The sequence below is a fragment of the Leucoraja erinacea genome, chromosome 19, assembly GCF_028641065.1.
Source record: "Leucoraja erinacea ecotype New England chromosome 19, Leri_hhj_1, whole genome shotgun sequence".
In the NCBI taxonomy this organism is placed as follows: domain Eukaryota; kingdom Metazoa; phylum Chordata; class Chondrichthyes; order Rajiformes; family Rajidae; genus Leucoraja; species Leucoraja erinaceus.
In genome coordinates this window covers 10,503,309-10,530,107 of record NC_073395.1, presented here as the reverse complement: position 1 = coordinate 10,530,107, position 26,799 = coordinate 10,503,309, and the positions used below count along the sequence as shown (strand labels likewise).

The 26,799-nt window shown below is 41.5% G+C and overlaps 1 protein-coding gene across 1 annotated transcript in view; it reads left to right on the top strand.

Moving 5' to 3' along the window:
• Positions 1-26,799, top strand: part of LOC129706202 (ataxin-7-like protein 1) — a 161,844-nt gene that overhangs the window by 2,877 nt on the left and 132,168 nt on the right. Inside the window, 1 exon segment of the mRNA XM_055650261.1 lies at positions 18,819-18,923. Coding sequence (XP_055506236.1) covers positions 18,819-18,923 — 105 coding nt within the window.

The following is a 26,799-nucleotide window of genomic DNA, read 5'->3' as shown; positions in this document are numbered from 1 at the left end:
ATAAATATTTTAAAATGTTATTCTGGTACTTGAAATTATAGGTAGGTAAAAGGCAAGTTTTATAAATAGGGACATAAAATGTGAAAATTTATACAAACCATTGATTAGTACACAATCAGCGTAGTGCCTGTCGTTTTAGGCATCAGATTGTAGATTGACATTAAAATCATGACACTTCAATCCATTGTTTACTAGGATCATGCCAAGATAGGAAACCAAAGTTAAGTAGTTTTAGGAGTATTTTCATTGGAAGAAAAGTGGTTAAGCTTAAAATAAATAATAGTGTAGAATAAAAGACTTGCCTTGGAAGTCAGTGTTGAGCAGTCACCAATTAAAAATCTTTGACTATAACAAGAAAAGTTTGGAGAATAATTTTGCACAGAACATTGGAGGATGTTTTTGGTTGGGTGAGATTTGGACAAAGACAATTAAAATTTTAAAGGAAAATTAGGTTAAGACTTGAAACAGAATAAGATACATGGGAGAAATCGAACCCTTGTGATTGATTTTGGACTGTTGTCCAAATAACATGGACTGAATAGAACAATATTCTGAATAACTGAATAGAACAATAGCATGGACTGAATAGTCCAATAAAATGGACTGACTAGAACATTTGACCTTTTGCTACTAGGATTTAAATTTTATGTAAAGATCATTCTAAAATATTTCAATTAATTTCTGCAGTCTTAAAAAAAACATGATCATAATAAACACCAGTTTTTCTAAATGAGCTGAATAATCTTCGTTTCTTTGTGACAAACAAATGAAATAATTTTATCTCTTTTATTAATAAATTTACTTTACATAATGACTGGAATTCGTGCTGTCTAAATTGTAATAAATAATGCTTGGCGGTTCCCAGCAGTTTAATTGTGGAGCCTAATTGTTAATCTTAAAGTCTTTATTTGTTTATTGTCTTACAATAAATTGTTGTAAGACAAATTAGTCAGACTTTAACTTTCATTTTAATCTATGTTTATTTCTCAATAGGAGCATATTTCTGAAATTTAATAAATTGTTAAACTAATAAGGAAAGGGAAAAATCTATTCCTGAAATTTTAACAACAGTTGAAATGTCTGTGTAGTGGAATTTGACAGGGGTGAAGTATTTGTTTGGAATGTGCTATGCAAGGAGGAAGTGTAGTGTGTATTGCTTCAAGATTATGGGAAAAGAAAATTTGAAAAGAGAATCCATATTTTTGTGAGCAAAGCTATCGAGGAACTTTGATAACATTGGTTCAACAACCTATTGTAAATTATTGTATGCTGTCAATTAAATGACTTGCTTTTATGAAATACCAATCTGTCAGTGTTACAGGAAAATAGAGTGAAATAATGAATTGCATGATTTATAAATTTAGATTGAAGCATTTTAACCAAATAATTTTACGTTGAGAAAGTAAGAAAGGGTCAAAATTCCTAATGTAGAATACTACCAAGGCTGAAAACAGCAGAGAAGATTGTTAGGTCGATCCGATCAAAAGCCTGGAAAGTTTATGCAGAGGAGAGGGTAAGGAGGATTAGATGGAATGGAAGATGATAGCGGGAATTTTAAAGTGACAATAATGGTGTGGCTCTCAGTTCAGTATTACTGAGGGACGGCACGGTAGTGCAGTGGTAGAGTTGCTGCTTGCAGCGCCTGAGACTTGAGTTCGATCCTGACCTTTGGTGCTGTCTGTACGGATTTTGTATGTTTTCCCTGTGACCCTGTAGGTTTTATCCAGGTGCTCTGGTTTCATAAGGTTGGACTCCAGCATTTTGTGTCAATCTTTGGTTTAAACCAGCATCTGCAGTTCCTACACAAAGTAGTGTTGATACAATGGAGATTGAGAACAGGTTGCAATGGGGAAAGACAAGGAAGATGTATTAATCAATTCATAAGCATTAAAATGTATTGTTTCAGTCATTATACAATAGATACCTTGGAGAATGTATACTTTGCTGGTATGTGATTAGAGGGGGTAGAAATGGATGATAAGTTCATGATCTCCTCAAATAGAAGAAATAATGAATGAGTTTGAAGGTTTTTAAGATGATTCTTCTTGAGTGATACTATAATTAGAGTACATGTATTAAAAGAGTGACTAATGTCCAAGATGGTATTTAGTAGAAGTCTTTAAGTGGAACATGGTTGAGAAATGGAATTCAGTATCACAAGGAAGAATCACAATGTGTGGCATTGATGCATTCATACCTTCACAATTTCATACATTCTAGCAGCAGAATTAGGCCATTCTTCCCATCAAGTCTACTCTGCCATTCAATCATGGCTGATCTATCTTTCCTTTTCAACCCCATTCTCTTGCCTTCTACCCATAGCCCCTGACACCCTTACTAATCAAGAATTCAAGGCAAGGCTTGGTTAAATCTGAGGGGAAAATAAAAAACATAGAAACATAGAAAATAGGTGCAGGAGTAGGCCATTCGGCCCTTCGATCCAGCACCGCCATTCATTGCGATCATGGCTGATCGTCCCCAATCAATAACCCGTGCCTGCCTTCTCCCTATATCCCTTGATTCCACTAGCCCCTAGAGCTCTATCTAACTCTCTCTTAAATCCATCCAGTGATTTGGCCTCCACTGCCCTCTGTGGCAGGGAATTCCACAAATTCACAACTCTATGGGTGAAAAAGTTTTTTCTCACCTCAGTCTTAAATGGCCTCCCCTTTATTCTAAGACTGTGGCCCCTGGTTCTGGACTCGTCCAACATTGGGAACATTTTTCCTGCATCTAGCTTGTCCAGTCCTTTTATAATTTTATATGTTTCTATAAGATCTCCTCTCATCCTTCTAAACTCCAGTGAATACAAGCCTAATCTTTTCAATCTTTCCTCATATGACATTCCCGCCATCCCAGGGATCAATGTCGTGAACCTTTGCAGCGCTGCCTCAATCACAAGGATGTCCTTCCTTTAAGAAGGTTATGCTGATAGAATTAGCTGGTCAGGTGGGGGGGAGGCTTATATGAACCGTAAACATTGCTGTGGAAAGGGACTGAATTGAGCTGAGCCGGCATGGCATCCTTTTCTGCTGTCCATTTTGTGGGAGATATTGGGTAAATTCCATGAGAAACAAACAATTTTATAGCATTGTTTCCCCAAGTTTGCGCAACAAGTGCAAACTGGTAAGAGGTCAAGTGAGTGTTAAGGGGAAAAGCACTCTGCATAATTCCAATAAACGGGAATGTGGCATATATGGAAAGTGAGCTCCCTTAAGACAGCATAAGAAAATATAGTTTGTAAACACTTTAGTTGAACATTAGGTACATGGAAGTATGGATTATATAAATATTTGAAGCATAATTTAAACATTATGTCTCGGGGATAAATACCTTGCCTTTGGATTTGCTGTTTGTTTCAGTGACGATAGTTAAAACATTTAACCTCTGATTATATCTATTCAGTTTGGGAAGGACATGAGTGCTTCACTTAATTTTACGAGTGTTCTGTTTTGCATTTTGTAAATATGAATTTAATGTTCTGGTGCGAGTCTTCATTTGCATGCTTCAATATAAATGAGGCGTTTTGCATAATACAATCACAGAAAATTTAAGACGCAGTTGGAGACCATTTAGCCCATTGCGTGAGGGCTGACCGAAAAACAACTATCCGACTAATCCCACTCCTAGAATTAGGTCTGTAAAGTGCACATGGGTTCAAAGTTGGGGAGGATCTTTAGAATTTCTGTGGAATTGATGTACAAGAAAATGGAAAAGAACCTTTTTATAGGCACCGTTGCCTTCAATTGGCTGGAGTCAGTAAACTTTAAGTAGAGTATACACTGATGAATGAGCCGTTGTGGTTTACTGTGACAAACCTCGCTGATTTGCTGTAATACTAATGATAATTAGATTAAATGGTGCTGGTTGAGGGATAACGTTTGGCGAGAACATGTAGAAAATTGCTTGAGTTTAGTTTATTGTCACGTGTACCAAGGCCCAGTGAAAAGCTTTTGTTGTGTGCCAACCAGTCAGCGCAAAGACAATATATGATTACAATCGAGCCATCCACAGCGTACAGATACATGATAAAGGGAATAATTTGAATAACGTTTGGTGTAAGATAAAGTACTGCTGCCTGTGAAGATGGGAATTTAACCTTCCATTCAAAAAGTGGTAGTTCTTTTTGCTGAGTTACTCCAGCATTTTGTGTCTATCTGGTACAGGGTAGTTCTAAAAGTTCAGTACTGGAATGCCAAATTCTGAAATGTTGATGATTTGAAGATGGAGCTGTACTTGTGTGCAGCTACCATTGATTAATTCAACTTATTAATTAGTTGCATGATACATTTCTATGCAACTCGAGTATTATTACATGACTCATGATTTAAAGGACATGCTTCCTGATGTGATAAATTGGCATTCTCGTTCCCCATCCTGTTGATCCGAAGCCAGATAAATCTATTTGAACAACACGTTCACAAAGATTGGAGATAGTAAAAATGATGCTCTTGTTATGTGGTGACCTTGGGTCATGCAAATCATGAGCATCACTCCCCTGCCAGTAAATGTCCCACTGAGCAAATCTTATTGTTCAGCAGATCGCAGATGTGGTTTAATTAGTTTTATGGCATATGATTAAAGATACAGTGATTTGTTTAGCCTGTAAAAATGTAAAGTGTTGACAGAATTAATCAGTGCAATATGCGACACGACTACTTGGTGGCATTTGCATGCAATCACTTTTCAAAGGACTGCTTAATAACTGGCAATAATACTGACAGACATGATACCTTTGCATAGTCTTAATATTTTAATTGGTTAATGAGATAAGTACTGATCCGCGTAATACATTGTAATTGAGTAAGACCAGATAATCCTTTCAAGATTGACCATTCTGAATGGTTTAAGATTCTTTTGAATGAACTCGAAAGAGGGTAAAAAGAGCTACAGATGACCATTTTATCCAATTTCTGGCTCTAATGGAATTATTAGCAGGTGCAACAATCCATTTGATTTTTTTTGTATCCAAAGTATTGTGTTGGTAGGAATTGGTATTGATTTGTTATTGTTGCATATACTGAGATATAGTTAAAAACTTTGTTCAAATATCTAGTCAAATCATACCATGCACGAGAACAATAAAGCTACCAGTTAGTGCAAAGGGGGAAATAACCAGAGTGCAGAAAATTGGGTTATAGTTACAGATAAAAGACAGAAAGTGCAGGTTTAAAAAAACCAAGTGCGGCAATGAAATAAGTTAGGAGATCAGGACTACACCCTCATCTTGTGAGAGGTTCATTCACTAGAATGTGCAGGTTTGATGAAGGGTTCTGACCCCAAATGTCACATCCATTTTCTCGAGAGATGCTGCCTGACCATTTGAGTTATTCCAACATTTTGTGTCTGTCTTTGGTATAAGCCAGTATCTGCAGTTCCTTTTTATTGTCCATTCAGCAGTCTGACAGCAGCAGAAAAGAAGCTGTTCTTGAAGCTTTTGCATCTTCTGCCCAATGTGGAGGAGGGAGAAAAGGAAATGTCCTGAGAATGAATCATCCTTGATTATGTTGGCTGCTTTTTAAGGGCAGCATGAAGTGTAGATGGAGTTAATTTGAGGGAGTAGGAGGATTTGGATTGTGTGATGGTCTGCAATTTCTTGTGGACTTGAGCAGAGCAGTTGCCAAATCAAATTGTTGTGCATCCCGAGACATGTCCAATTTCTTTAGTATTCTGAGATATTTGAGGCGTTGATATGTTTTGTTAGCCACAGCATCAATGTGGTTAACGTTGCATCATATGATCAGTTCACAATGTGGCTGACAATACATGATGTGCTTGTGAAAAATGTGTGGCAATATTGGCAGCATTAGTTCTACTTGGCCTAATTAGTGGACCATGCACACCTCCATATTGCCCTTAGGCTGACACAAAATGCTGGATTAACACAGCAGGTGAAGCAGCATCTCTGGAGAGAAGGAATGGGCGACGTTTCGGGCTCCACTCCACTATTCTTCATTTGTTGCATGACAGTGTCTTTCAAATCTTCTTTCCATTCCTTCATCCATTTTATTGTCCAAATCTCGTGCTCTGGGCCCTAAAGCTTGCTCGCAGCGTTCAGCAATACCATTTCACTTGGGAATTTGTTACTGCTGATATTTACTCTGTTCTAACAAAGGAGAATCTCATTCTGTTAAAAGTGCTGATTACTGAAGAGTAGAGCAGTGTTGAAGTGCAACTTGATCCAATCTATGCAGTCTCTTATTCAAGTCGGGAGTGGTTAGATTTTTATCTCTTTTTCTTTAAATGAACTGAAACAGTCAACATTAGATTGCATATGGTAGTAACATCATGTACAATTTTAGATGCATTTGTTTCCAAATATTTACTGAGTAGGGAGCATCCTGGAAGTTTTGAAGTATGGGGCATTTTTAAAAACTTGAATTTAATAAGAAATATCATGCTGTCACCCAATGGTGCAAAAAAGTGTTGCATAAAAGGCTTTACAGCATGTTACTGAAAAATTCAGTCCACATTGCAATTTTGTGGATATGTTGGTGCAAAGAGTTGTCATCACAAAGCTCTTTGCTGCTTCAAATCTGTTCAGAATTACATTTGCAATTAAATACCAGAGTTCGGGCAAACATTAAGATTGTTTTGTACTTTGAATGAATAATCAAGGTATTTATTTCTGTGCCTTTTTATAATGTGCTGAATGGGCTGGAGATTTCTGCACCAATGTCCAACTATTTGGAGTATGGATATTAAACTTTCCTGATAATTCACCGATTGTTCTATCAATCGGTGGTGGCCAGTGCCATCTTCTTCGCTGTCGTGTGCTGGGGTAGCAGGGTGAAAACCGCGGATGCCAACAGAATTAACAAGCTCATCAGGAAGGCTGGCCCTGTCCTCGGGGTGGAGTTGGAGTCATTGGAGGTGGTCTTGGAGGGGTGGATGCTGCTCAAACTAGCATCTTGGACAATACAGCTCACCCCCTCCATGACCCACTGGGCAACCTGGGGAGCACCTTCAGCAACAGACTGGTTCCACCAATATGCAGCACAGAATGCCATAGGAGATCCTTTTCCCCCAGAGGCTATCAAACTGTACAACACCCCTCCCCCTTCTGTCGTGGGGTGGACTGACTCATGATACAATACATGATACAATTTATTTGTTGTCATTTGAACCTCATTGAGATTCAAATGAAATTTGATTTCTGCAGTCACACAAACAAGAAAAAGAACCAAGACACAACATAATTTACACAAACATCCATCACAGTGAATCTCCTCCTCACTGTGATGGAAGGCAAAGTCTTATCTCTCCCCTGCACTCCCCATTCTCCTCCCGATGTCAAAGTCAAAGCCCCCGGCGGGCGATAGTAAATCAGTCCTGCGGCCATTAAGGCCGTGCTGGGCGATGCAAGGCCGCGCTCCGGGTCTTGATGTTAAAGCCCCCGGCGGGCGCTAGCAAGTCACGCGGCCATTAAAGCCGTGCCGGGCGATGTCATTTCAACCCCGCAACTCGGGCGGGAGAAGTTGCCATTGCGGAAGCTCCGAAAAGCGGTCTCCCACCAGGGACCCGCGAGCTCCCAATGTCTCCGTCCACCGAATCTCCGGGGTCGGGCCACCACAGCATCCGTTCCGAACTCGGCCAGCTCCACGATGGTGAGTAGACCGCAGGTTCCGCGACTGGAGCCCCAGGTTGTTCCGGTTGGATGCCGCTCCACAGGCGCTAGGCCCCAACGACAACAGAGACCCGACAGGGAAAAGGTCGGGTCCTCCGTACAGGGAAAATATATTAAAAGTCCCTCCCCCACACATACCCAGTTAAAAAACCCCCGACTATAACTGCACTCAACGAGACAAGAAAATAAAAAAAGACAGACGGACTGCAGATGCCACTGCGACCCAACGTCCCACTTCCCCCCTCCCCTCTCTCCCCTCCCCCCTCCCCAATCTTTGCACATCTGTGGAATCTGTGGAATTCTCTGCCACATAAGGTAGTTGAGGTCAGTTCATTGGCTATATTTAAGAGGGAGTTAGATGTGGCCCCTGTGGTTAAAGGGATCAGGGGGTATGGAGAGAAGGCAGGTATGGGATACTGAGTTGGATGATCAGCCATGATCATATTGAATGGCAGTGCAGGCTCGAAGGGCCGAATGGCCTACTCCTGCACCTATTTTCTATGTTTATATCCCCAACCCTGAACTTTCCACTCATCACTTTTATTACGTTTCATGTATCGTGTTGTGTTTTATGACTGTTGGCAGAACAATTTCCCTCCTGGGATAAATAAAGTTCTGTCGTCGCGCATTGTCATTAAGAGCTAATTTTTCAATAAGTTAAACTTAATATTAGATATAGCACAGAGTGGAAATTCATAATTGTGAAAATCTGATAATTTGAATTGCCTTTGATTCAGCAAGTAAATATTTAAAAAACTCAACATCCTCCATTTGAAGGGAAAATTTCAGCAGATACTGGAAATCCGAGGTAAAAACAGAAAATGCTGCGAAATAACAATGTTAGAGAGTATATGTGTGGAAAGAGAAACAATTAAGTTTTCTAGTCCAGGACTTCATCAGAACTGAGAAAAAGAAAAAAAATAGTTTAGGTTGCAAAGAGGTGGGAGAGCTGGGGTGTGGAAGAACGGTGCAACTAATATTAGACAACAAAAGCAAAGGCATGGGACAAGACTGGTAGGGAGGCACTTGCAGGACAGCAAGTAGAGTCAAAATTGGGTGGATGAATTTGCAAAGCCTCGAGATATGCTTAAGCTTGGGGGTTTGAATGGATGTTTTCTCTCCTTTCAACAATACTCAAAATGTATTCCCATTGATACAGCCAGGGCACTATAATCTGGCTCCTTCTCACTAAAAATTCCTCCCCAACCTCATGTTTTTGTTGGAGAAATTAGATGCTCCTAATGACTTCGGGTGTGCTTGCTTGCACAAGCACCGATCACTCAGTTTATTGTGAAGTTAAATACTTTGTTGATGGACCGCTATTGAGTGCTTGATGAAGATCGTTTACAATATTCAGAAGGTTGGTGCTTGACCCGCTGAGTTACTCCAGATCTTTTTAATGTAAACCAGCCTCTGCAGTTCCTTGCGTTGCCATCTTGCTGCTCCACTGCAAATATCTCCCTGAGGCTTAACAAGGTAGATTGCAGGGTGAGGTTTTCTCACATCTTGCACGCCTAGAGTCTCAGAGTCTCAAATTAGTTGTTTTCCATTAGATAAATTGGTACAAATTTCGTCATCTGGAGATGCTAATCTTTGGAATTCTCTACCAAGCAAAGCTATGGATACAGGTTCTATGGCAATGCAGTTGGCTGAATATTTTCACGGCAGGAACTGATAGATCTTTAGATTTTGCAACAGGGATGAGATTAGTACATGAAGTAATGCCGAGTTAAAAGATCAACATTACCTCCTTGAATGTTGGAGCAGGCATAAGGAACCATATGGTCTATTCATGCATTTGTCTCTGATGCGGTGTAATTTCATCATCTCCATTGCTTGGGTAGATGATGATCCTGAACACAAGTTGCTGTGAGCACAGAATGTTCCTGTGAACAAGTAAGAGAGAACCAGAAAAACAACCTGGACCCGGCACCAACGTTAATCTTTCTCTTTCTTGAATTTTGCAAGTTTCGCGTCTGTTTTGTGAATTTGAGAATGAATAAAATTCATCTCCATAGATGCTGCCTCACCCGCTGAGTTTCTCGAGCATTTTTGTCTACCTCCGATTTTTCCAGCATCTACAGTTCTTTCTTAAACAATAAAATTCAGATGATTGTTTTGTTATGGATGGAGATGGTTGTGACTTGACTCTTGGTTAGGATCTTATTGGCCATTTGGCAAGATGGTGCCAAGGCCTTGCGTAATGTGATGACCCGCGTTTAACACCGCTGGTCATTTTCAGATAAGAGCAAAATATTGGAGGGTTTCCACTGACCTACTAAAAAATAATATATTCACCTTTTGATGCTTTCTCCGATGTAGTTTAATTGGAGATGTCACCGTGCTCGCTGCTCAGAAAAGGAAAGCAACTGAATTCCACCATTTCCTGAATTGAATATTTGTGCCTACTGCATGTGTTTTTATTGAATTTGACAGAAGGATGCCCAAGTTAACATTAGCTAAGTGTTAACTGAAAATTAATAGGATACACTAAACAATATCTGAGCTGTCAGTTCAACTTGGAATGTGAACGAATACAAGCTGCTTGGATTTGGTGTACCGTCTAATACATGTTCTCACGGCAGCTTCCAGCCTATCTGACATTTTAATGTTCTTTTATTTCTTCTTTTGATTTGATTTTTGAAAATTTGGTGTCTATTTCTGGGCTCTGGACAAATGGGGAAATGAGAAAACCTTACAAGGATTCAATACTATAGTAGACACAAACTACTCGAGTAACTCAGCGGGTTAATGACCCTGTCCCACTTAGGAAACCTGAACGGAAACCTCTGGAGACATTGCGCCCCACCCAAGGTTTCCTTGCGGTTCCCAGAGGTTTTTGTCAGTCTCCCTAATGGTCAAAGTGGTTTCCGCTTCTTCTATGTTCCGGCGATTATTTCAAAAAATTCAAAACCGGCCGCGACTAAAAATAGGTTGCCGGAGGTTGCAGGAGCTTACCTTCCACTACCTGCAAACTCCGGCAACCACCTTCAACTAGCATCGCAACTGGCATTGCAACTGGCAGCCTACAACACCTTGAAGCCGCGGTTTGACTAAAAAAATTTCCGATTTTTAAAACGGCAACCTATTTTTAGTCGCGGCCGGTTTTGAATTTTTTGAAATAATCGCCGGAACATAGAAGAAGCGGAAACCACTTTCGACCATTAAGGGAGACTGACAAAAACCTCCGGAACCGCACGGAAACCTTGGGTGGGACGCAAAGTCTCCAGAGGTTTCCGTTCAGATTTCCTAAGTCGGACAGGGGCATTAGGCAGAATCTCTGGAGAAAAAGGCTGGGGGACGTTTCGGGTCGACCCGTCACCAAATCCTTTTTCTCCAGAGATGCTGCCAGTCCCGCTGAGTTACTCCAGCACTTTGTGCCTATCTTCAGTATAGACAATGGACAATAGGTGCAGGAGTAGGCCATTCGGCCCTTCGAGCCAGCACCTCCATTCAATGTGATCATGGCTGATCATCCCCAATCAGTACCCCGTTCCTGCCTTCTCCCCATATCCCCTGACTCCGCTATCTTTAAGAGCCCTATCTAGCTTTCTCTTGAAAGTATCCAGAGAACCGGCCTCCACTGCCCTCTGAGGCAGAGAATTCCACAGACTCACAACTCTCTGTGAGAAAAAGTGTTTCCTCGTGTCCGTTCTAAATGGCTTACCCCTTATTCTTAAACTGTGGCCCCTTGTTCTGGACTCCCCCAACATCGGGAACATGTTTACCTGCCTCTAGCGTGTCCAAACCCTTAACAATCCTATATGTTTCAATAAGATCCCCTCTCATCCTTCTAAACTCCAGAGTGTACAAGCCCAGGCGCTCCATTCTCTCAGCATATGACAGACCCGCTATCCCGGGAATTAACCTTGTAAACCTACGCTGTACTCCCTCAATAGCAAGAATGTCCTTCCTCAAATTAGGGGACCAAAACTGCACACAATACTCCAATACGCAGCAGCAGCACAACAAGTTTGTAAACACAGTACTCAATAGATAAGAAAATAAACAAAAAAGATAAATAAATTAAAAAAAAACAAACAATATAGTAAAAAAGCAAACACGGAGACCAACGTCCTTATTGCAACGCAGGCTGTTTGTAGTTTGGGGTTTAGTTGGAGTTTGTTGTGTTCAATAACCTGATGCTTGTTGGGAAGAAGCTGTGCATGAAACTGTACGTTACAGTTTTCAGATTCCTATTTAAAGTTTAAAGGGAGTAGTAAAGGGAGTTAGATAGAGCTCTTAAAGATAGCGGAGTCGAGGGATATGAGGAGAAGGCAGGAACGTGGTACTGATTGTGGATCGGTCGGTGGGGGGTGCTGTGAGATGGCTGCCCTGCCAGCAGCGTGTTAGCCATTTACTACATTTTTTGTTTTTTTAGTATGTCCAAATGTTTGTTTTAATGTCTCTCGGTGTGTCTTGTGTGTGGGGTGGTGAGGGGTGATAAGGGGGGGAACCTCTCTTGGTCGCCTCCTCCACGGAGAGGTGACTTTTTCCATGTTGCCTCCCTCGCGGCCTAACACCAAGGATTGGTGCGGCCTTTCCCGGAGCCGGGCTCGGAGCTTCAGCAGCCAGCGCAGCGTGAACTTTACATCGCGGAGCGGCCGAGCCCTTGCCGGGGGACGCGAGAAGGGAGTGCTCCCATTCGCTGGCCCGCCGACTGTTACATCCTGAAGCTGCGGTCTGCGGAGCCTGGGATCCCTCGTTGGGGACCCCGGAGGAGAAGAGCTCCGACCGCCGGCCCGCGGCCTACAACACCTTGAAGCCGCGGTCTCCGCTAGGGAAGCACCAATTCGGGGCTTACCTTGCCTGTACATCTGGCCGCCCGCAGCGGCGACTGCGGAAGTTTGCGGTCCCGACCACGGGGAAAAATGGAGGAGGACTGACTGAACTTTGTGCCTTCCACCACGGTGATGAATGCTGTGATGGATGTTTTGTGTTAAATTTTTATTGTGTACTGTGTGTTCTTTATTTATTGTACCGCTGCTGGCAAGTGCATTTCACTGCACTTCATTGTGTATGTGACGAATAAATCTGACTATTGACTATTGATTGATCAGCCATGATCACATTGAATGGCGGTGCTGACTCGAAGGGCCAAATGGCCTACTCCTGCACCTATTGTCTATTGTAAATATACAAGCTCTTCAGACCTCTGCCCCAGCACACACACAAGGTCCTGTCTCCTGGTGTTTCTGACTCCTGGCCCTGGCTCTCGCTATTCATGTGGCCCATGGTCTAAATCCCGACACTGTCCTCACATCCCGCTTGTACGCTGGATCCCAGCTCATGTTTTGAGCATGAGTGAGCCAGATGTTGAAACATCAGGGCTTTTGAACTACCTGTATTACTTTTATTTGTTAATAATTACATTAGACAGATTTTTTGGCAGGCCATCAGCTATTATGTCAACAAGCTTATTCATTTCCAATTAATATTCTTTAGTCATACACAATAGTTTGTCGTTTATTATTTTAACGTGCATTGATTGATGCGTATTAAGCCTGCTTCAGGTTCTTCTCCTACCACACTGAAAATAAATATCTTGGAGAGAATTTGGCAGTGGAAATTGCGCATTGGCTAACGGCAAAATGTTTCTCAAACTTTTTAATGTATGTCGTCCTTCTGTAACATTGGCATTGAAGAGGGATAATATTGTAGCGGAGCTATTTCTTTCTTCAGAACTGGCAATTATTAATTCAGCTCACACAATATCGGTCTTTTGTCTGCAAATATACTTGCTGCTAATTTTGCATCAGTTCTCCATGTCAAAACAAGATTCAGAGTGAATGCACTATTCTTGATCGCTATTGTACTGTGTGCTGGATGGAGTAACAGTTTTCAAACAAACATAAAACAATAAAACATAAAACATTCAAACATTAAGATTAAAACATTATAGTTTAAACATGTGAATTAAATAAAATACCAGCGCAAACGGAGACTACAGATTTTTGGTTATTGAGTAGAGCCACTGCTCATGGAAAAAAGCTGTTTTTATGTCTGACTGTGGCGGCTTTGACAGTCCGGAGTCGCCCCCCAGACTCGGAAGTGCTTCAAACGAGTTTTCTGGCCAGGGTGATGAGGGGGTCAGAGACACTACAATCTTACCTTGTATAAAAATGTTAAATTGTCCCTAGTATTCCTGGCCGCTTGCACGGACTCGTTGGCCGAAGGGCCTGTTTCCGCACTGTATCTAAACTAAACTAAAAGCATCTGTAGTTCCTGGTTTCTACTAAATTATTTAATAATTTCTCGGTTCCCCCAACCTGGGTGACAAATACTGATGGAGCCATGGAGAACGTCACAATAAAGCGTTCATCTTCGACTCCTCAGCCAGCAACGAGTCTGTTTTAGCCAAACACATGATTTTTCTATCTCTTTAGGTGGACCTGAAGGTGAGGTTGCAGACTCTATGCAACCAGTATAGAATTGGCTGGTCCACACATTTCACCTTTGTGGAAGATTCAGTATGGCAATGACTTGTTCATCTGAGCTCGCATAGCTACTGGGTATCAACTCTGGGTAATTGTTTGATCCTCATCTGATCACCACATTTTGGCAATAAACTTTTTTAGACAGGTCTGGATAGGATGGTTTAGAGAGATATGAGCCCCATTTAAGTCCTTGGAGGTCATGGTTCCAAGGAATGTAAAAGACTCCACAGATGTGACTGTGGTGTTGTGCGTGCAGAAAACATCAGGGAAAGTAAACAATTGCCTGATAATCTAAAATGAATGAATGAGTAAATTTATTGGCCAAGTATACACATACAAGGAATTTGTCTTGGTGCTCCGCTCGGAATTAACAACACGACATACAGTAAACGACTCTTAAGTACATTGAGCTCTAGGTTGTTGCGAAGGCACTGCTCATGGAAAAAAAGCTGTTTTTATGTCTGACTGTGGCGGCTTTGACAGTCCGGAGTCGCCTTCCAGAGGGAAGTCTTCAGAGGGGTCAGAGATTCTTGTCCTGGCCCTTGCAGTGTACAGTTCATCAATGGGGGAAGGTTCAACAACCTTCTCAGCTGATCGAACGATTCGCTGCAGCCTCCTGGATCAGTCCAATCAGGATTGTATAGAATTACTAAGAATCTCGATAAACATTTTTTCTGATTGCCATAGAATAATGGTGCATTGAAGCAGAAGTTATCCCTCTGTTTCATGATGAGAGGGGCATAGGAGGTGACTCTATTGGTACTATGGTTTCACAGTCAAAGCTTCAGGTTCCTCAGTTGTAGAAATTCAATTTAGCAGCACAGCAAGACTGAATATTTATTTCAGTCTGAATAAGGGTCTCGACCCCAAACGTCACCCAGTCCTTCTCTCCAGAGATGCTGCCTGTCTCTCTGAGTTACTCCAGCATTTTGTGTCTATTATCTAAATATTTCTTTGTTAGGTTCAGTGAAAATGTAGTCAAACTTCAGTCCAGTTTAGCAACTTTAGAATGTTTCATTATGTTAGAGACACATTGTCACTGTTGATTATCTGGTAATGTCAGAGAGACAAACGTCAGCATGGAACCAGCCCTTCAAACCAACTTGCCCCATCTACACCAGTTCCGCCTGCCTGCATGTAGCCCATATTCCTGTGAACTTCGAAGGAGAAAAGCAGATAAATGCTGGAATTTACAAGCAGGAAATAAAAACTGCTGCAGGTTTCAAATGCAATAGCTGGAAATGATAATGACTTGAAATTGTTGAATTCATTGTTGAGTCAGGATGACTATAATGTGTCCAAGGATGTTATTAATTGAGCTTAGTTGGTACAGTGGAAGAGACTGAAGACAGAGGGGTCAGAGTGGGAGAGGGGTGGAGAATTTATGCAACAGGAGGCTTGGTGTCCTGCATGCAATTTCCATAGTATGGTGAATGTGGAATGCAGTCACCCAACCTACATTTGGTGGTCTCCAGAGTAGACAAGGCTACATCATGAGATGTTCTGAAGTCATGTGTCTTTGTTATTAATTGTGAAGCACATGTAAATCACATGATTTGTAAATGCAATAGTTATACCCTGCCATGTTTCTCCCCCATCGAGTGAAAGAGGCATGTTCGAGCTTTGCTTTGTTTTATTCCTCTCTAATTAGTGGAAAAGTACAGGTGTCGCCGTGACGCAGCGGTAGAACTGCTGCCTCACAACGCCACAGACCCGGGTTTCATCTCGATTACGGATGCTGGCTTGTACGTTCTCCTCGTGTCCGCGTGGGATTTCTCCGGGAGCTCCCCTTTCCTCCCACATTACAAAGACATATAGGTTTGTAGGTTAATTGGCTTTGATAAAAATTGTTAACTGTCCCTAGAGAGTAGGAAGGATAGTGCCAATGTACGGGAGATCATTGGTTGGTGTGGATTCGGTGGGCTGAAGGGCCTGTTTCTGCGCTGTATCACTAAACTAAACTAATACCCGACGTTGGCGTTTAAAAGAAACCCAGTGGTTTCTGATTTAAAATCATAAATCTCATTAGCCACATAATGCCCAAGATGTTTTGTTTGGAATCAGTCACAATATTGCATATCATAGCTGTCACTACTGAGAGTATGTTAATTGAATTCAATTCCTCCTCATCAAAGCTCAGGTTGAGATTGACAATTAAAGTGATTTCATAAACATAACTTTTGTGCTACCCAAAAACGTGGCTGATCCTTAGTTTTTCAATCCTCGAAGCTTTTGTTGTTGTAATTAAACTGAGTTGTGCGGGTGGAGGGTGGGAATTGTGTAGTATTGGTTGATGGTGACATATGACATAATCCTTGTCAATTTTAATGTTTGTCCATAGCAGCGAGAGAAAACAAAGTCTTCTTGTTTTTTTTTAAAGTACCTGTGTGGTTAAAGATTCTTCTATTCTGGAAGTTTGATTAGTGTACAATGCTACAGTCAAGTATGATAGGTCTTTCATTTATAGTTTTGCTCTCTGTTTCTGCTGCCTCTTCCTCTTCTGGGATATGGGAAGTGATCCATGGTTTTTGGTGTCCCATTGTGGGCCTTTACTGTCAAGGAGCGGTGCTGTTCAGCAGGGAAAGGTTGGGGGAAGGACCTCAGCTGTGTAAATGTTAAACATAAGGCATGCCCTCTCATATGCTACTGCAAATAGATTGGATTGACAGTGAATTGGATCGCAGTCAGAGAACGTGCTTGACACTATTTGTACTAAGATTGAACCTATTTTGGCTTTACAAGCTCTTCCCCGGCAATAACACAAATAGACGTAAGCAGAATTATTTTTTTTAAAGTGAAGATAGGCATAAAATGCTGGAGTTACTCAGTGGGTTAGGCCCATCACTGGAGAAAAAGGACAGGTGATGTTTCGGGTCAGGACGATTTTCTACTAAAAAAAAAAGGCGAGGTGGTTACTTTGTAAAAAAAAAAAATTAAAAATGGGTGCTGCAATTAAAAAAAAAAAAAAAAAAAAAAAAGCTTTCCCCTCTCTTGTCTGTAGGATCCTACTGAATATGAACTGCTGTATTTCTCTGCCCTCCACCTCCCCACAAAAGTCTTGCCTCCAAAATCGTTTTTTCTGCTTCTGACCTGTTATGGACCCTGTCTCTTCTAGGTTTCGAATCCTGGAATTCCCTGCATTAAACTCCTTTAATCAATTAGCCTGTTCCCTGTCATCATTTGATTTCCCCTTTGTTCCACCTATTGTATTGGCGTTTGACATGACTGTATTTATGATGTATAGTATTATCTGATTTGTTTGGATATCATGCAAAACAAGGCTTCTCATGGCACCTCGGTACACGTGACGAAAATAAACCTTAACTTTGATTACGTTTTGTGTTGGCTCTTTAATCCCTTTTTCCACCTTTTAATTTATCATACTTTTTTTAACGAAGCATTTTCTGCAATATAATTGTGAACTGTTGCACAATGGATTTATCCCAAAGATGTCAAAGGCTAGTTGTGGACAGAAGGAAGGGAGGGAGGTACATTTCCTGCAGACATGCCTGAGGAAAGGGCTTGTGGATAAATTTGAATCAAAAAATAAATTACACAGTGGAAAAGTTTAATCAGGGCAAAATTAATGCATTGGAAGTGATAAAAACTCACAAGTTAACAGAGGGGTTAGTGGACCACGTTTCGGACAGGGCATTGGTGGCAGAATTTGAAGCATTTTATCGAACTTCTATGATTGCAAGACAGCAGGGAGAGGATTTGAAAATCTTGTAGCAGAGATGGAAAACATCATAACAATGAGATGGCTGATGCGTGTAAAGCTCAGGTTAGGCAGAAAATAGATTTGACATAATTAGTATTAATTTGACCGCAAACTTTTCATAACATAAATTTAAATGTTTAGGTCTTTCTTCTTTGTTCCGGCGGTATTGGAATGAGAATGTTGAAACGTGTATCTTTGTTGAATGCAATTTTATTGCTTCAAGCTGCACTTGGAGAACTGTATTTAGACTGTTAAAATTAATTTCTGTTACATCCAGTTTCAGCTGGATTCAAAATGGCAGTACATTGTGCCAAGTACCCAAAATCCCATCCTCTATGCTATTTGTAAACCATTTACTTCTACTGTTTCAAGTCTTTCTTATGAGGCACCTCAAATTCCCAAGTAACTTCTAAGTTATCTTTTTTTTTTGGAAAGGAACAAATTATTATAGAAGATACCAAAAATATAATTATCTTTCCTTGTCGTAATATCCTTTTCGGCTGGGATGGTCATGCAGCATGGAAACAGGCCCTTTGGCCCAAAATGTCCTTGCCATCCAAGATGCCCCATCCACGATACTCCCATTTGCCTCCTGTCACATTATCTGAAATGGAAAGATCTATGGTCCTAGACAAAAAAACATTCCGATTCTAATAATTGTAATGAACCAAAAGTTATCTGCGATGATAGAAAGAAAAATCTGATAGATAAGAGACGAGTGTTATGGATGCCAACAATATCAAAATTGCCAACACTGCTTGTGGGAATGGCTCTGTTTCACCTCTGGTAAATGCAAGGTCATTGTTTACTATGTTTTGGTGTCTATTACCCTCTGACCATTCTCTATTGACTTTTAATCTGTCGAATGTGGTTCCACTATATATTTGGTTACCATTGTACATAATAGACACTGAAAGTTCTGCAAAACGTTTTGGATCAGAAGGCCATTTGAATGTGTCTTCCACTGTGCATGCTCAGTATTGTTGGAATGTACAGCTCTGCAGCACAATGACACAGATTCTTTCTGTTACAGATATGCACTTGTTTGGCCACTGTCCAGCTCATGATGAATTTTACCTAGTTGTGTGCAGTCACTGCAACCAGGTAGTCAAGCCACAAGCTTTCAATGGGCACTGCGGTAAGCTACAGAATAGTTCAATGCAAATGATCTTTGCAGAGGTGCATCTTGCCAGAAGTTCACAGCATAATCAAGTCACTATGTATGATGAGCTGAGTTGAGATTTTGGTCTATTTGAACTGATATCGTTCCCACTTTCTTGCTCATATTGCAACTGTGAACTGAAGGAAAATAATAAAAAATTCTATCTTTGGTCCCAGTCAAACCAAATTATTGTTGCCAAGGAAATTGAATGATATCATCTTTTTATTTGCCCAAAAAGAATAATTCGTCATTTATATATTTTCATTTAGGCTTACTGTAAATGTGAAAGGAAACATTAGCCATTAATAACCCATTGACAAGTGTAGTGTAGTTATAAACAATGAATGATGTTTACCTAATTAAAAAAATTCCGACAATTTTACCTGGGAGCTTGATTGATTTTAAAGTGTCTTCATGTATAGCTCGTGCTTTGAATAAATAAATGCATTTAGCCTGTTTAAAAAAAATAAAAATAAATAGGTGAGTAAATAGACATCACGAGATTTGCAGCATATTTTCATGCTGATTTGTTCCTTTATGATGTTCTTGAGTCCTTGTTTGTTCTGGTAGGATGTTTGGTGCATTTGATTGTTTATGACTGAACAATTAATCTGATCCTGTGTTTGTGTTTGGCACCTTGACCAACTGTTTTTTGGGTGAATTGCTTTGGCCGCTAGATGTCTCACTTTTCAACCAGGCATTTGTGGCTCTGAGCACAATGGGAAAATTAAGTAATGTTCCTCAGTATAACATGTAAAAAAACTTTTTTTTTAGGTCATGGAACAGATGCATATCCGTTCTTAATGTACTGGAGAATTATAAATAATTAATCTTCAAGGATAGGGACCATTCTCGCATATTTCCCAAAACTTCCCAACTGAAATCCATTAGGCCATAAGACATAGGAGCACCCATCAAGTCCACTCCACCATTTGACCAGGGCTGATCTAATTTTCCCTCTCAATCTCATTCTCTGCCTTCTCCCTGTAACCTTTGGAACCCTTCCTAATCAAGAACCTATCAATCGCCGTTTTAATAATATCCAATGACATGGCCTCCAGTGTCATCAGTTGCAATGAATTCCACAGATTTACTACCCTCTGAGAAATTCCTCCTCATTTCCATTCGAAAGTACATCCTTTTATTCTGAGGCGGTGCCCTCCAGTACTAGGTTCTCCCGCAACAGGAAACATCCTCTCCACGTCCACTCTATCTGGGCCTTTTGTTTGTCGGTAGGTTTTAAAGAGATTCTCCCCCTCATCCTTCTAAACGCCAGTAAGTACAGGTCCAGAGCCATCAGATGCTCCTCATACCCAGTCATTCCCAGGATCATTCTCGTAAACTTCCTCTGGAAGTCTGTCCAATGTCATCACATCCTCCCCTAGATATGGGACCCAAAGCTGCTCACAGTATTCCAAATGTGGCCTGACCAATGTCATATAAAACCTCAGCGTTACATTCTTACTTTTATATTCTAGTTAGAGCTATTTTTTCCTTGCTTTATCTCCCCTGGAGTTGTGTAAATGAGACATATCTGTTTGTTCAAAATTGAGCAAGTCATTACATTTTGTTAGAGAATTGTAGCTGTTTTGGTCTTCTATGTGGGAAAGTTAATGTGGGATGCATAAAATGAGGCTACTTGCTGCTTAAGTAAATTGAGATCTTTGCACATGACGTACAAATGTTTTTTTTTATCCACTAACTGTCATTTAACAAGCAATCAATTGAATACAATATGGATTATCTGTTCACTGTACTTTGTTTGGATCACATCAGTTTGGATCGCGGAAGATGTATTTAATCTTTACTTTGAAGTTCATTCAAAAGATAGAAAATGTAGACTGATCAAACAATCATATTTGCCTAACATGCAGTTGGGTAGGTAAATGTTATGATATCATATCTTGCAAAGGATGTGAAGTATAGAATTCTTATTGCATAGAAGGAGGGTTCAACATCTGTCTCGCTGTTTGATGCTTTTACGTGTTCCCTTTAAAATCTCTGGGAACCTTTTCCTTGCACTCCCTTTAAGCTCACCAAACTGTTCCCTATGCTCCTTTAGTTTAGTTTATTGTCACATGTACCGAGGTACAGTGAGAACCTTTTTTGTTGCATGCTATCCAGTCTTCGGAAAGACTATACATGATTACAATCAAGCCGACAGCAATGTACAGATACAGGATAAAGGGAACAATGTTTAGTACACAGTAAAGTCTGATTAAAGGTAGTCTGAGGGTCTCCAATGAAATAGATGGTGGGTCAGGACAGCTCTCTAGTAGGTGATAGGGTGGTTCAGTTGCTTGATATCAGCTGGGAAGAAACTGTCCCTGAATCTATGCGTTTTCACCCTTTTGTAACTGATGGGAGAGGGGGTGTTCGGGTTGAGACTTGTCCTTGATTATTATGTTGGTGGCCTTGAGAAGGCTATGTGAAGTGTAGGTGGAGTCAGAGGGAAGGGAGGTTGGTTTATAGTGTAATAGCAGGAAGGGTAGAATTATCGTCAATACAGCTGTAAAATCCAGGATGTTACTTCTCTCCCTACTTTCTGTATTCTCAAATCACTTCTTAAGCACTTATTGAATCATGAAATCATTGAAAATATACCAACATAAAAGAAAGCTGCCTAAGCCAGTTGGGAAAAGTTAATCACGCCTTCTAGCGCTAGGTCCATAGACTTGCAGGTCAGAACTGTTGACTGTGATGAGGGATTTCTAACTCCACCGTGAATTTCAAACCGCCACAACCACATAGTTAGATAAAGCTTTCCTCAATTTCCCCGCTAATCCCGCATTCAATTCTTTTACATCTGTGTTCCTTTGTTTTTTGACCTTTCAGCTGAGAGAGAGATAGCTATTTCCTATTTACTCCACCTTGATCTCTTGGTTAAGTCTCTCTGCAGTGTATTCTGTTCTAAAGAAAACAAACCCAGCTTATCCAGTCCTTCCTCCGTTATAATTTTACAGTCATGACGACAGTTTGCAAATCTCCTCTGCACCCAGTGCAGTCTTTCCTGTGGTATAGTGGCCAGAACAGTAAGCAGTGCTTGTTCAGTATTTAATCTTTCACACTTTTAACATAACCTCCCTGCCCTTGTTCATAAGTTCATTTATTTTCACATAGACCAATTGGTGTAGTGAAATTCACTGGCCTGGTCAGTCATAAAATTAAAATATTTTTTACTGAGAGTTTAGAGAGATACAGGGTGGAAATGCGCCCTTCCGCCCGTTTCAGATCAGGACCCTTCTTCAGAGGAAAGTAGTATTAGGTCAAAGAAAAAGGCTTAGGGTCGTGTCAAAAAAAGTATGATTGAAGATTGGGAAGGTTCAGATTTCATCAAAGGAAGGAATAAGAAAATGTTAAGGAAAAGGAAGTTATATAATAATTCAGCGGTAAAAATAACAGCCGATGGGTAGAACTTCCACAGATGCATAAAAAGAAACAGATTGGCAAATGTGTGTACCTGACAAGACAAATTATTTTGGGTAATAGGAAATGGCAGAAAAACGGAAGATGCAGAAAACCATCTGGAAATGATGCAGCTCAGCTGGTGAAGGGGGAATAGGGATAATGGGTCAAGAGCAGATGCTGCCTCGCTGGCTTTCCACTCTGGTCTGAACCATCTGGATAACAGGAGCATATTCGTCAGGCTGCTGTTCATCGACCACAGCTTGGCGTTCAGCACTATCATCCCCACCAAACTCATCGCCATGCTCCAACAACTGTCCCGTTGCAACTGATGCTTGACTTCCTCATCTGCAGATCTTAATCAGTGTGGATTGATAACGTCTCCTCCTCACTGACCATCATCACAGGTGCACCTCAAGGTTGTGTGCTTGGCTTTGTACTATATTCTCTGTACACCCACGTCCTTGTGGCAAAGCACAGCCGCAACACGACCTACAAATTCACTGACGACACCACTGTGCTTGGCTGAATCACCGGATGTAATGAGTGGGATACAGGGGGGAGAGATAGAACACCTTGCCACAACAACAACCTCTCGCCCAGCGTTAACAAGGCCCAGTAAATAAATGTTGTTCTGAAAGGAGACCATATGCCGGTTTTCATCGGTGAGTCAGTAGCGGAGCAAGGCAGCAGCTGGAAATTCTTGGGTGTTAACACCTGTCCTGGGCGCAGCATATAGATTTAGATTTTAGAATTCAGAGATACAGCGGGGAAACGTGCTCCGGCCCACCGAGACGATGCCGACCAGCGATCACTCCGTACACTAGCACTGTCCTATGCACTAAGGACAATTTACAGAAGCCAATTGACTAACAAACTATCATGTCTTTGAAGTGTGGGAGGAAATCAGAGCACCCGGAAAAAACCCACATCTCTTTTCTCTGCGCTACTGGGCCGCAGTGGTGATGTAATCAAAAATATTCGAATAAACTTAAACATATTTACTGTAGAGAGTACCCTGGTTGCATCATTATCTGGCATGGCTATTCTACAGACGCTTTCTGGAGGTGCTGCTGAGAAGTCGAGGCTTGAACCTCGCGGGCCGGAGCCTCACGGGCCAGTGGTGGAGCCTCGTGAGTCGACAACGCCCGCGGCCTACAGCCCCTGGGTCTGCGGAGCCCGTGGCTGGGGCCTGGGTAGGCACCACAGAGGCGCCGGAGAGGTCGTTGCGTTGGTCGTTGATGGCGCCGACGGACGGACAAGATCAGGCATGTGGAAGTGAAGACGCCGTTGCCGGAAGAAGGAACAAAAGGAGGACTCGGCGTAGGGGGGAACTGCCGTGCAGGAGGGGGAAGGACAATGGGGGACTGGGACCACCGTGAGGGAAGGGGAAGAACAATGAACAATGGAGGACGTGGTGTGGGGAGGACTGTCGTGAGGAGGGGGAGGGGAGAGAGCAAAGGGGGACCAAGCGTGGGGGTACTTTATTACTTGTAAGCGCCCTTTATGGGTGACTATTTGTATACCTTCGGTATGCAAGCAAAGAATTTCACCATGACTTGTCACATTTGACAATAAAGTATTCAATTCAAAGCACAGGGTTGCAACAGGCTTTGGAGAGTGGTGGACTCAGCCTGGTCCATCACAGGCATAGCCCTCCCCTCCATCAGAAGCAATTACATGAGACACTGCCTCAAGAAGGTGCCATCTATTATCAAGGATCTCCACTATCAGGGCCATGTCTTCTTCTCACTGCTATCATTGACGAGCAGTTACCGAAACCTGAAATTGCCCACCATCAGGTTCAAGAGCAGCTACTTTACTACAATTGTCAGATTCTTGGACCAACCTGTACAAACCTAATCCCACCACAACAACCTGAACAACACTAAGATAGACAAAAATGCTGGAGAAACTCAGCGGGTACTGCACCCGCTGAGTTTCTCCAGCATTTTTGTCTACCTTCAATTTTCCAGCATCTGCAGTTCCTTCTTGAACAACAATAATCCTACCTCAACAACCTACAGAACTCTAATTCCACTGCTTGCATGACTAGGGACTTGTTTTTTCCCGCCCTCTAATTATGTTTTTTAATTAATCTTGTTTTTTTGCTCGGTTGTTTATTTGTTTAGAATTTTTGTGTATAATTTATGTCAAATTTGTTCTCGTGTGATTGTCTGAGCCTGCAACGCTGCTACAAGAAGATTTTCATTCTGCCTACATCACACATACATTGACAATAAACCCAACTTAAACATAACATAAATTACATTTAAAAGGTGAGGTTTATAGTTTAGTTTAGTTTTAGTTTAGAGATACAGCGCGGTAACATGCCCTTTGGCTCGCTTTTCCGCGCCGACCAAAAATCCCCGTACACCAGCACTATCGTACACACTAGGGACAATTTACAATTTTTACCGAAGCCAATTAACCTACACACCTGTACGTCTTTGGATTGTGGGAGGAAAGCGGAGCACCCGGAGAAAACTCACATGGCCACGGGGAGAACGTACGAAATTTGTGCAGACAGCACCCGCAGTCAGGATTGAACCCGGATCTTTGGTGCTGTAAGGCAGCAACTCTACCGCAAGGCCAATCTTAAATATTGCTTCCAATGAGGCAAGGATCTAATAATAAGCCTTTATTGTCATTGTACTTAGTAATACAACAAAATTAGGAGAGCTACGCCTGATCAGTGCAACCAAAACGAGTCCAAACAAGACAAGTCGCATCCAATGCATTCAATACGTTATTCTGCACTAGGAGAATATTACACTGTAAATTTAGTAAATACTTTAAAGGATTTTAAAAAAGAGGAAATATTAACTGAGTTTTATAGTGGAATTGATGACAGCATTCTCATGTTGTGTGGATAGTTGAGGAATTTAGAGTTCTAATGGCCCAGGGAAAGAAACTGTTCTTGAGTCTGAGATTGAGATTTTGACGCACCTGTATCGCCAACCAGAGGGCAGGAGGTTGAACAGGAACTGTCCAGGATGAGAGGGGTCTTTGATTATTTTCCTGGCTCTACAGAGGCACTGAGAGCTGGAGATGTCAACCAGGGAAGGCAGAGGGCAGCTGACGATTTTCTGGGCAGTTTTGATTACTCTCTGCAGTGCTCTCCTGTCTGCTGCTGAGCAGCCAACATACCACACCGTGATATAATATGCCAGCACACTCTCGATGGTGGAGCGGTAGAAGGTCACTAGCAACTTCTCCTCTAGACTGTTCTTCCTTAGCACTCTCAGGAAGTGCAATCGCTGCTGGGTCTTTTTTACCACCACTGAAGTGTTGGCAGACCAAGAGAGGTCCGCGATGTGCGTTCCCAGGAATCTGAAGGTGGAAACCCTCTCGACACAGTTGATGCAGAGCGGGGCAGGGTCCACTGTGCCTTCTGTAGTCGATGACCATTTCCTTTGATTTGCGGATATTGAGTGCCAGGTAGTTCGCAGAACCACCACTCTGACAGCTTCAGGAGCTCATCTCTGTACGCTGCCTCGTCTCCTCCTGATATGAGTCCGACCACCGTGGTGTCCTCCGCGAATTTATTAATGGAGTTTGTGGAGTGGATGGGAGTGCAATCTTGTAAGTGTACGGAGCCTAGAGGAGTGGACTCGGCACACAGCCCTGTGGAGAACCAATGCTGAGAGTGAGGGTGGGGGAGCAGTGGGGGCCCATTTTGACTGTTTGTGGGCCGTTTTTGAGGGTATTGCAGGATACCTAAATTATGAACAAGAACCCAGACTTGTTTGCAGCTGGTTTTGTTTTTCTGTTTGGAAATGTGGCATTTGATTCTGTTGATTTTTGTTTGAAGTTTCCATTAGAGATATTATTGCTGAGACTAATTCATTATTTAAATTAACCATTTTATTCATTAATTTTAATCGTGAAAATTAATTTACTGAAAGACTTTGTAGTTCCAGCCTGAATTCTCTCAATAGATAATTTATGAAGCATATTTTACCAAAATTATCTACTTATTTCCGTACGTAGTGAATAAGTACAGATGGATGGAATTTACTTATGACAGAAAATAAGCATGTGTTTAGTGAGCAAATAACATGACATGAGAAAATAAGCAGTGAGTATAGGCCCAGTGCCGTCAAACCCTCATCATATGTTAACCCACTCATTCTTGGGATCATGCTTGTCAACTTCCTCTGGACCCTCTCCAGAGCCAGTACATCCTTCCTCAGAAGAATTGCTCACAATAGTGTATTACTTCAATGAATGCATTTGTTTCCCAACAAGGTAAATGTTGTTTGCTCATTCTTCACAAAGATCCACCCGTACTTCTCATCTATCTCCAACCGAGCAGGTCTGACGATGCTTTTGGCAGAGTATAAATATTTAGCAAACTCAAACAAAATAAATACCACTACAACATAGACAATTGGTGGCTGATATATTTTGCTCTCCTTCTATCAAAATTTTATTTGGTATTCAT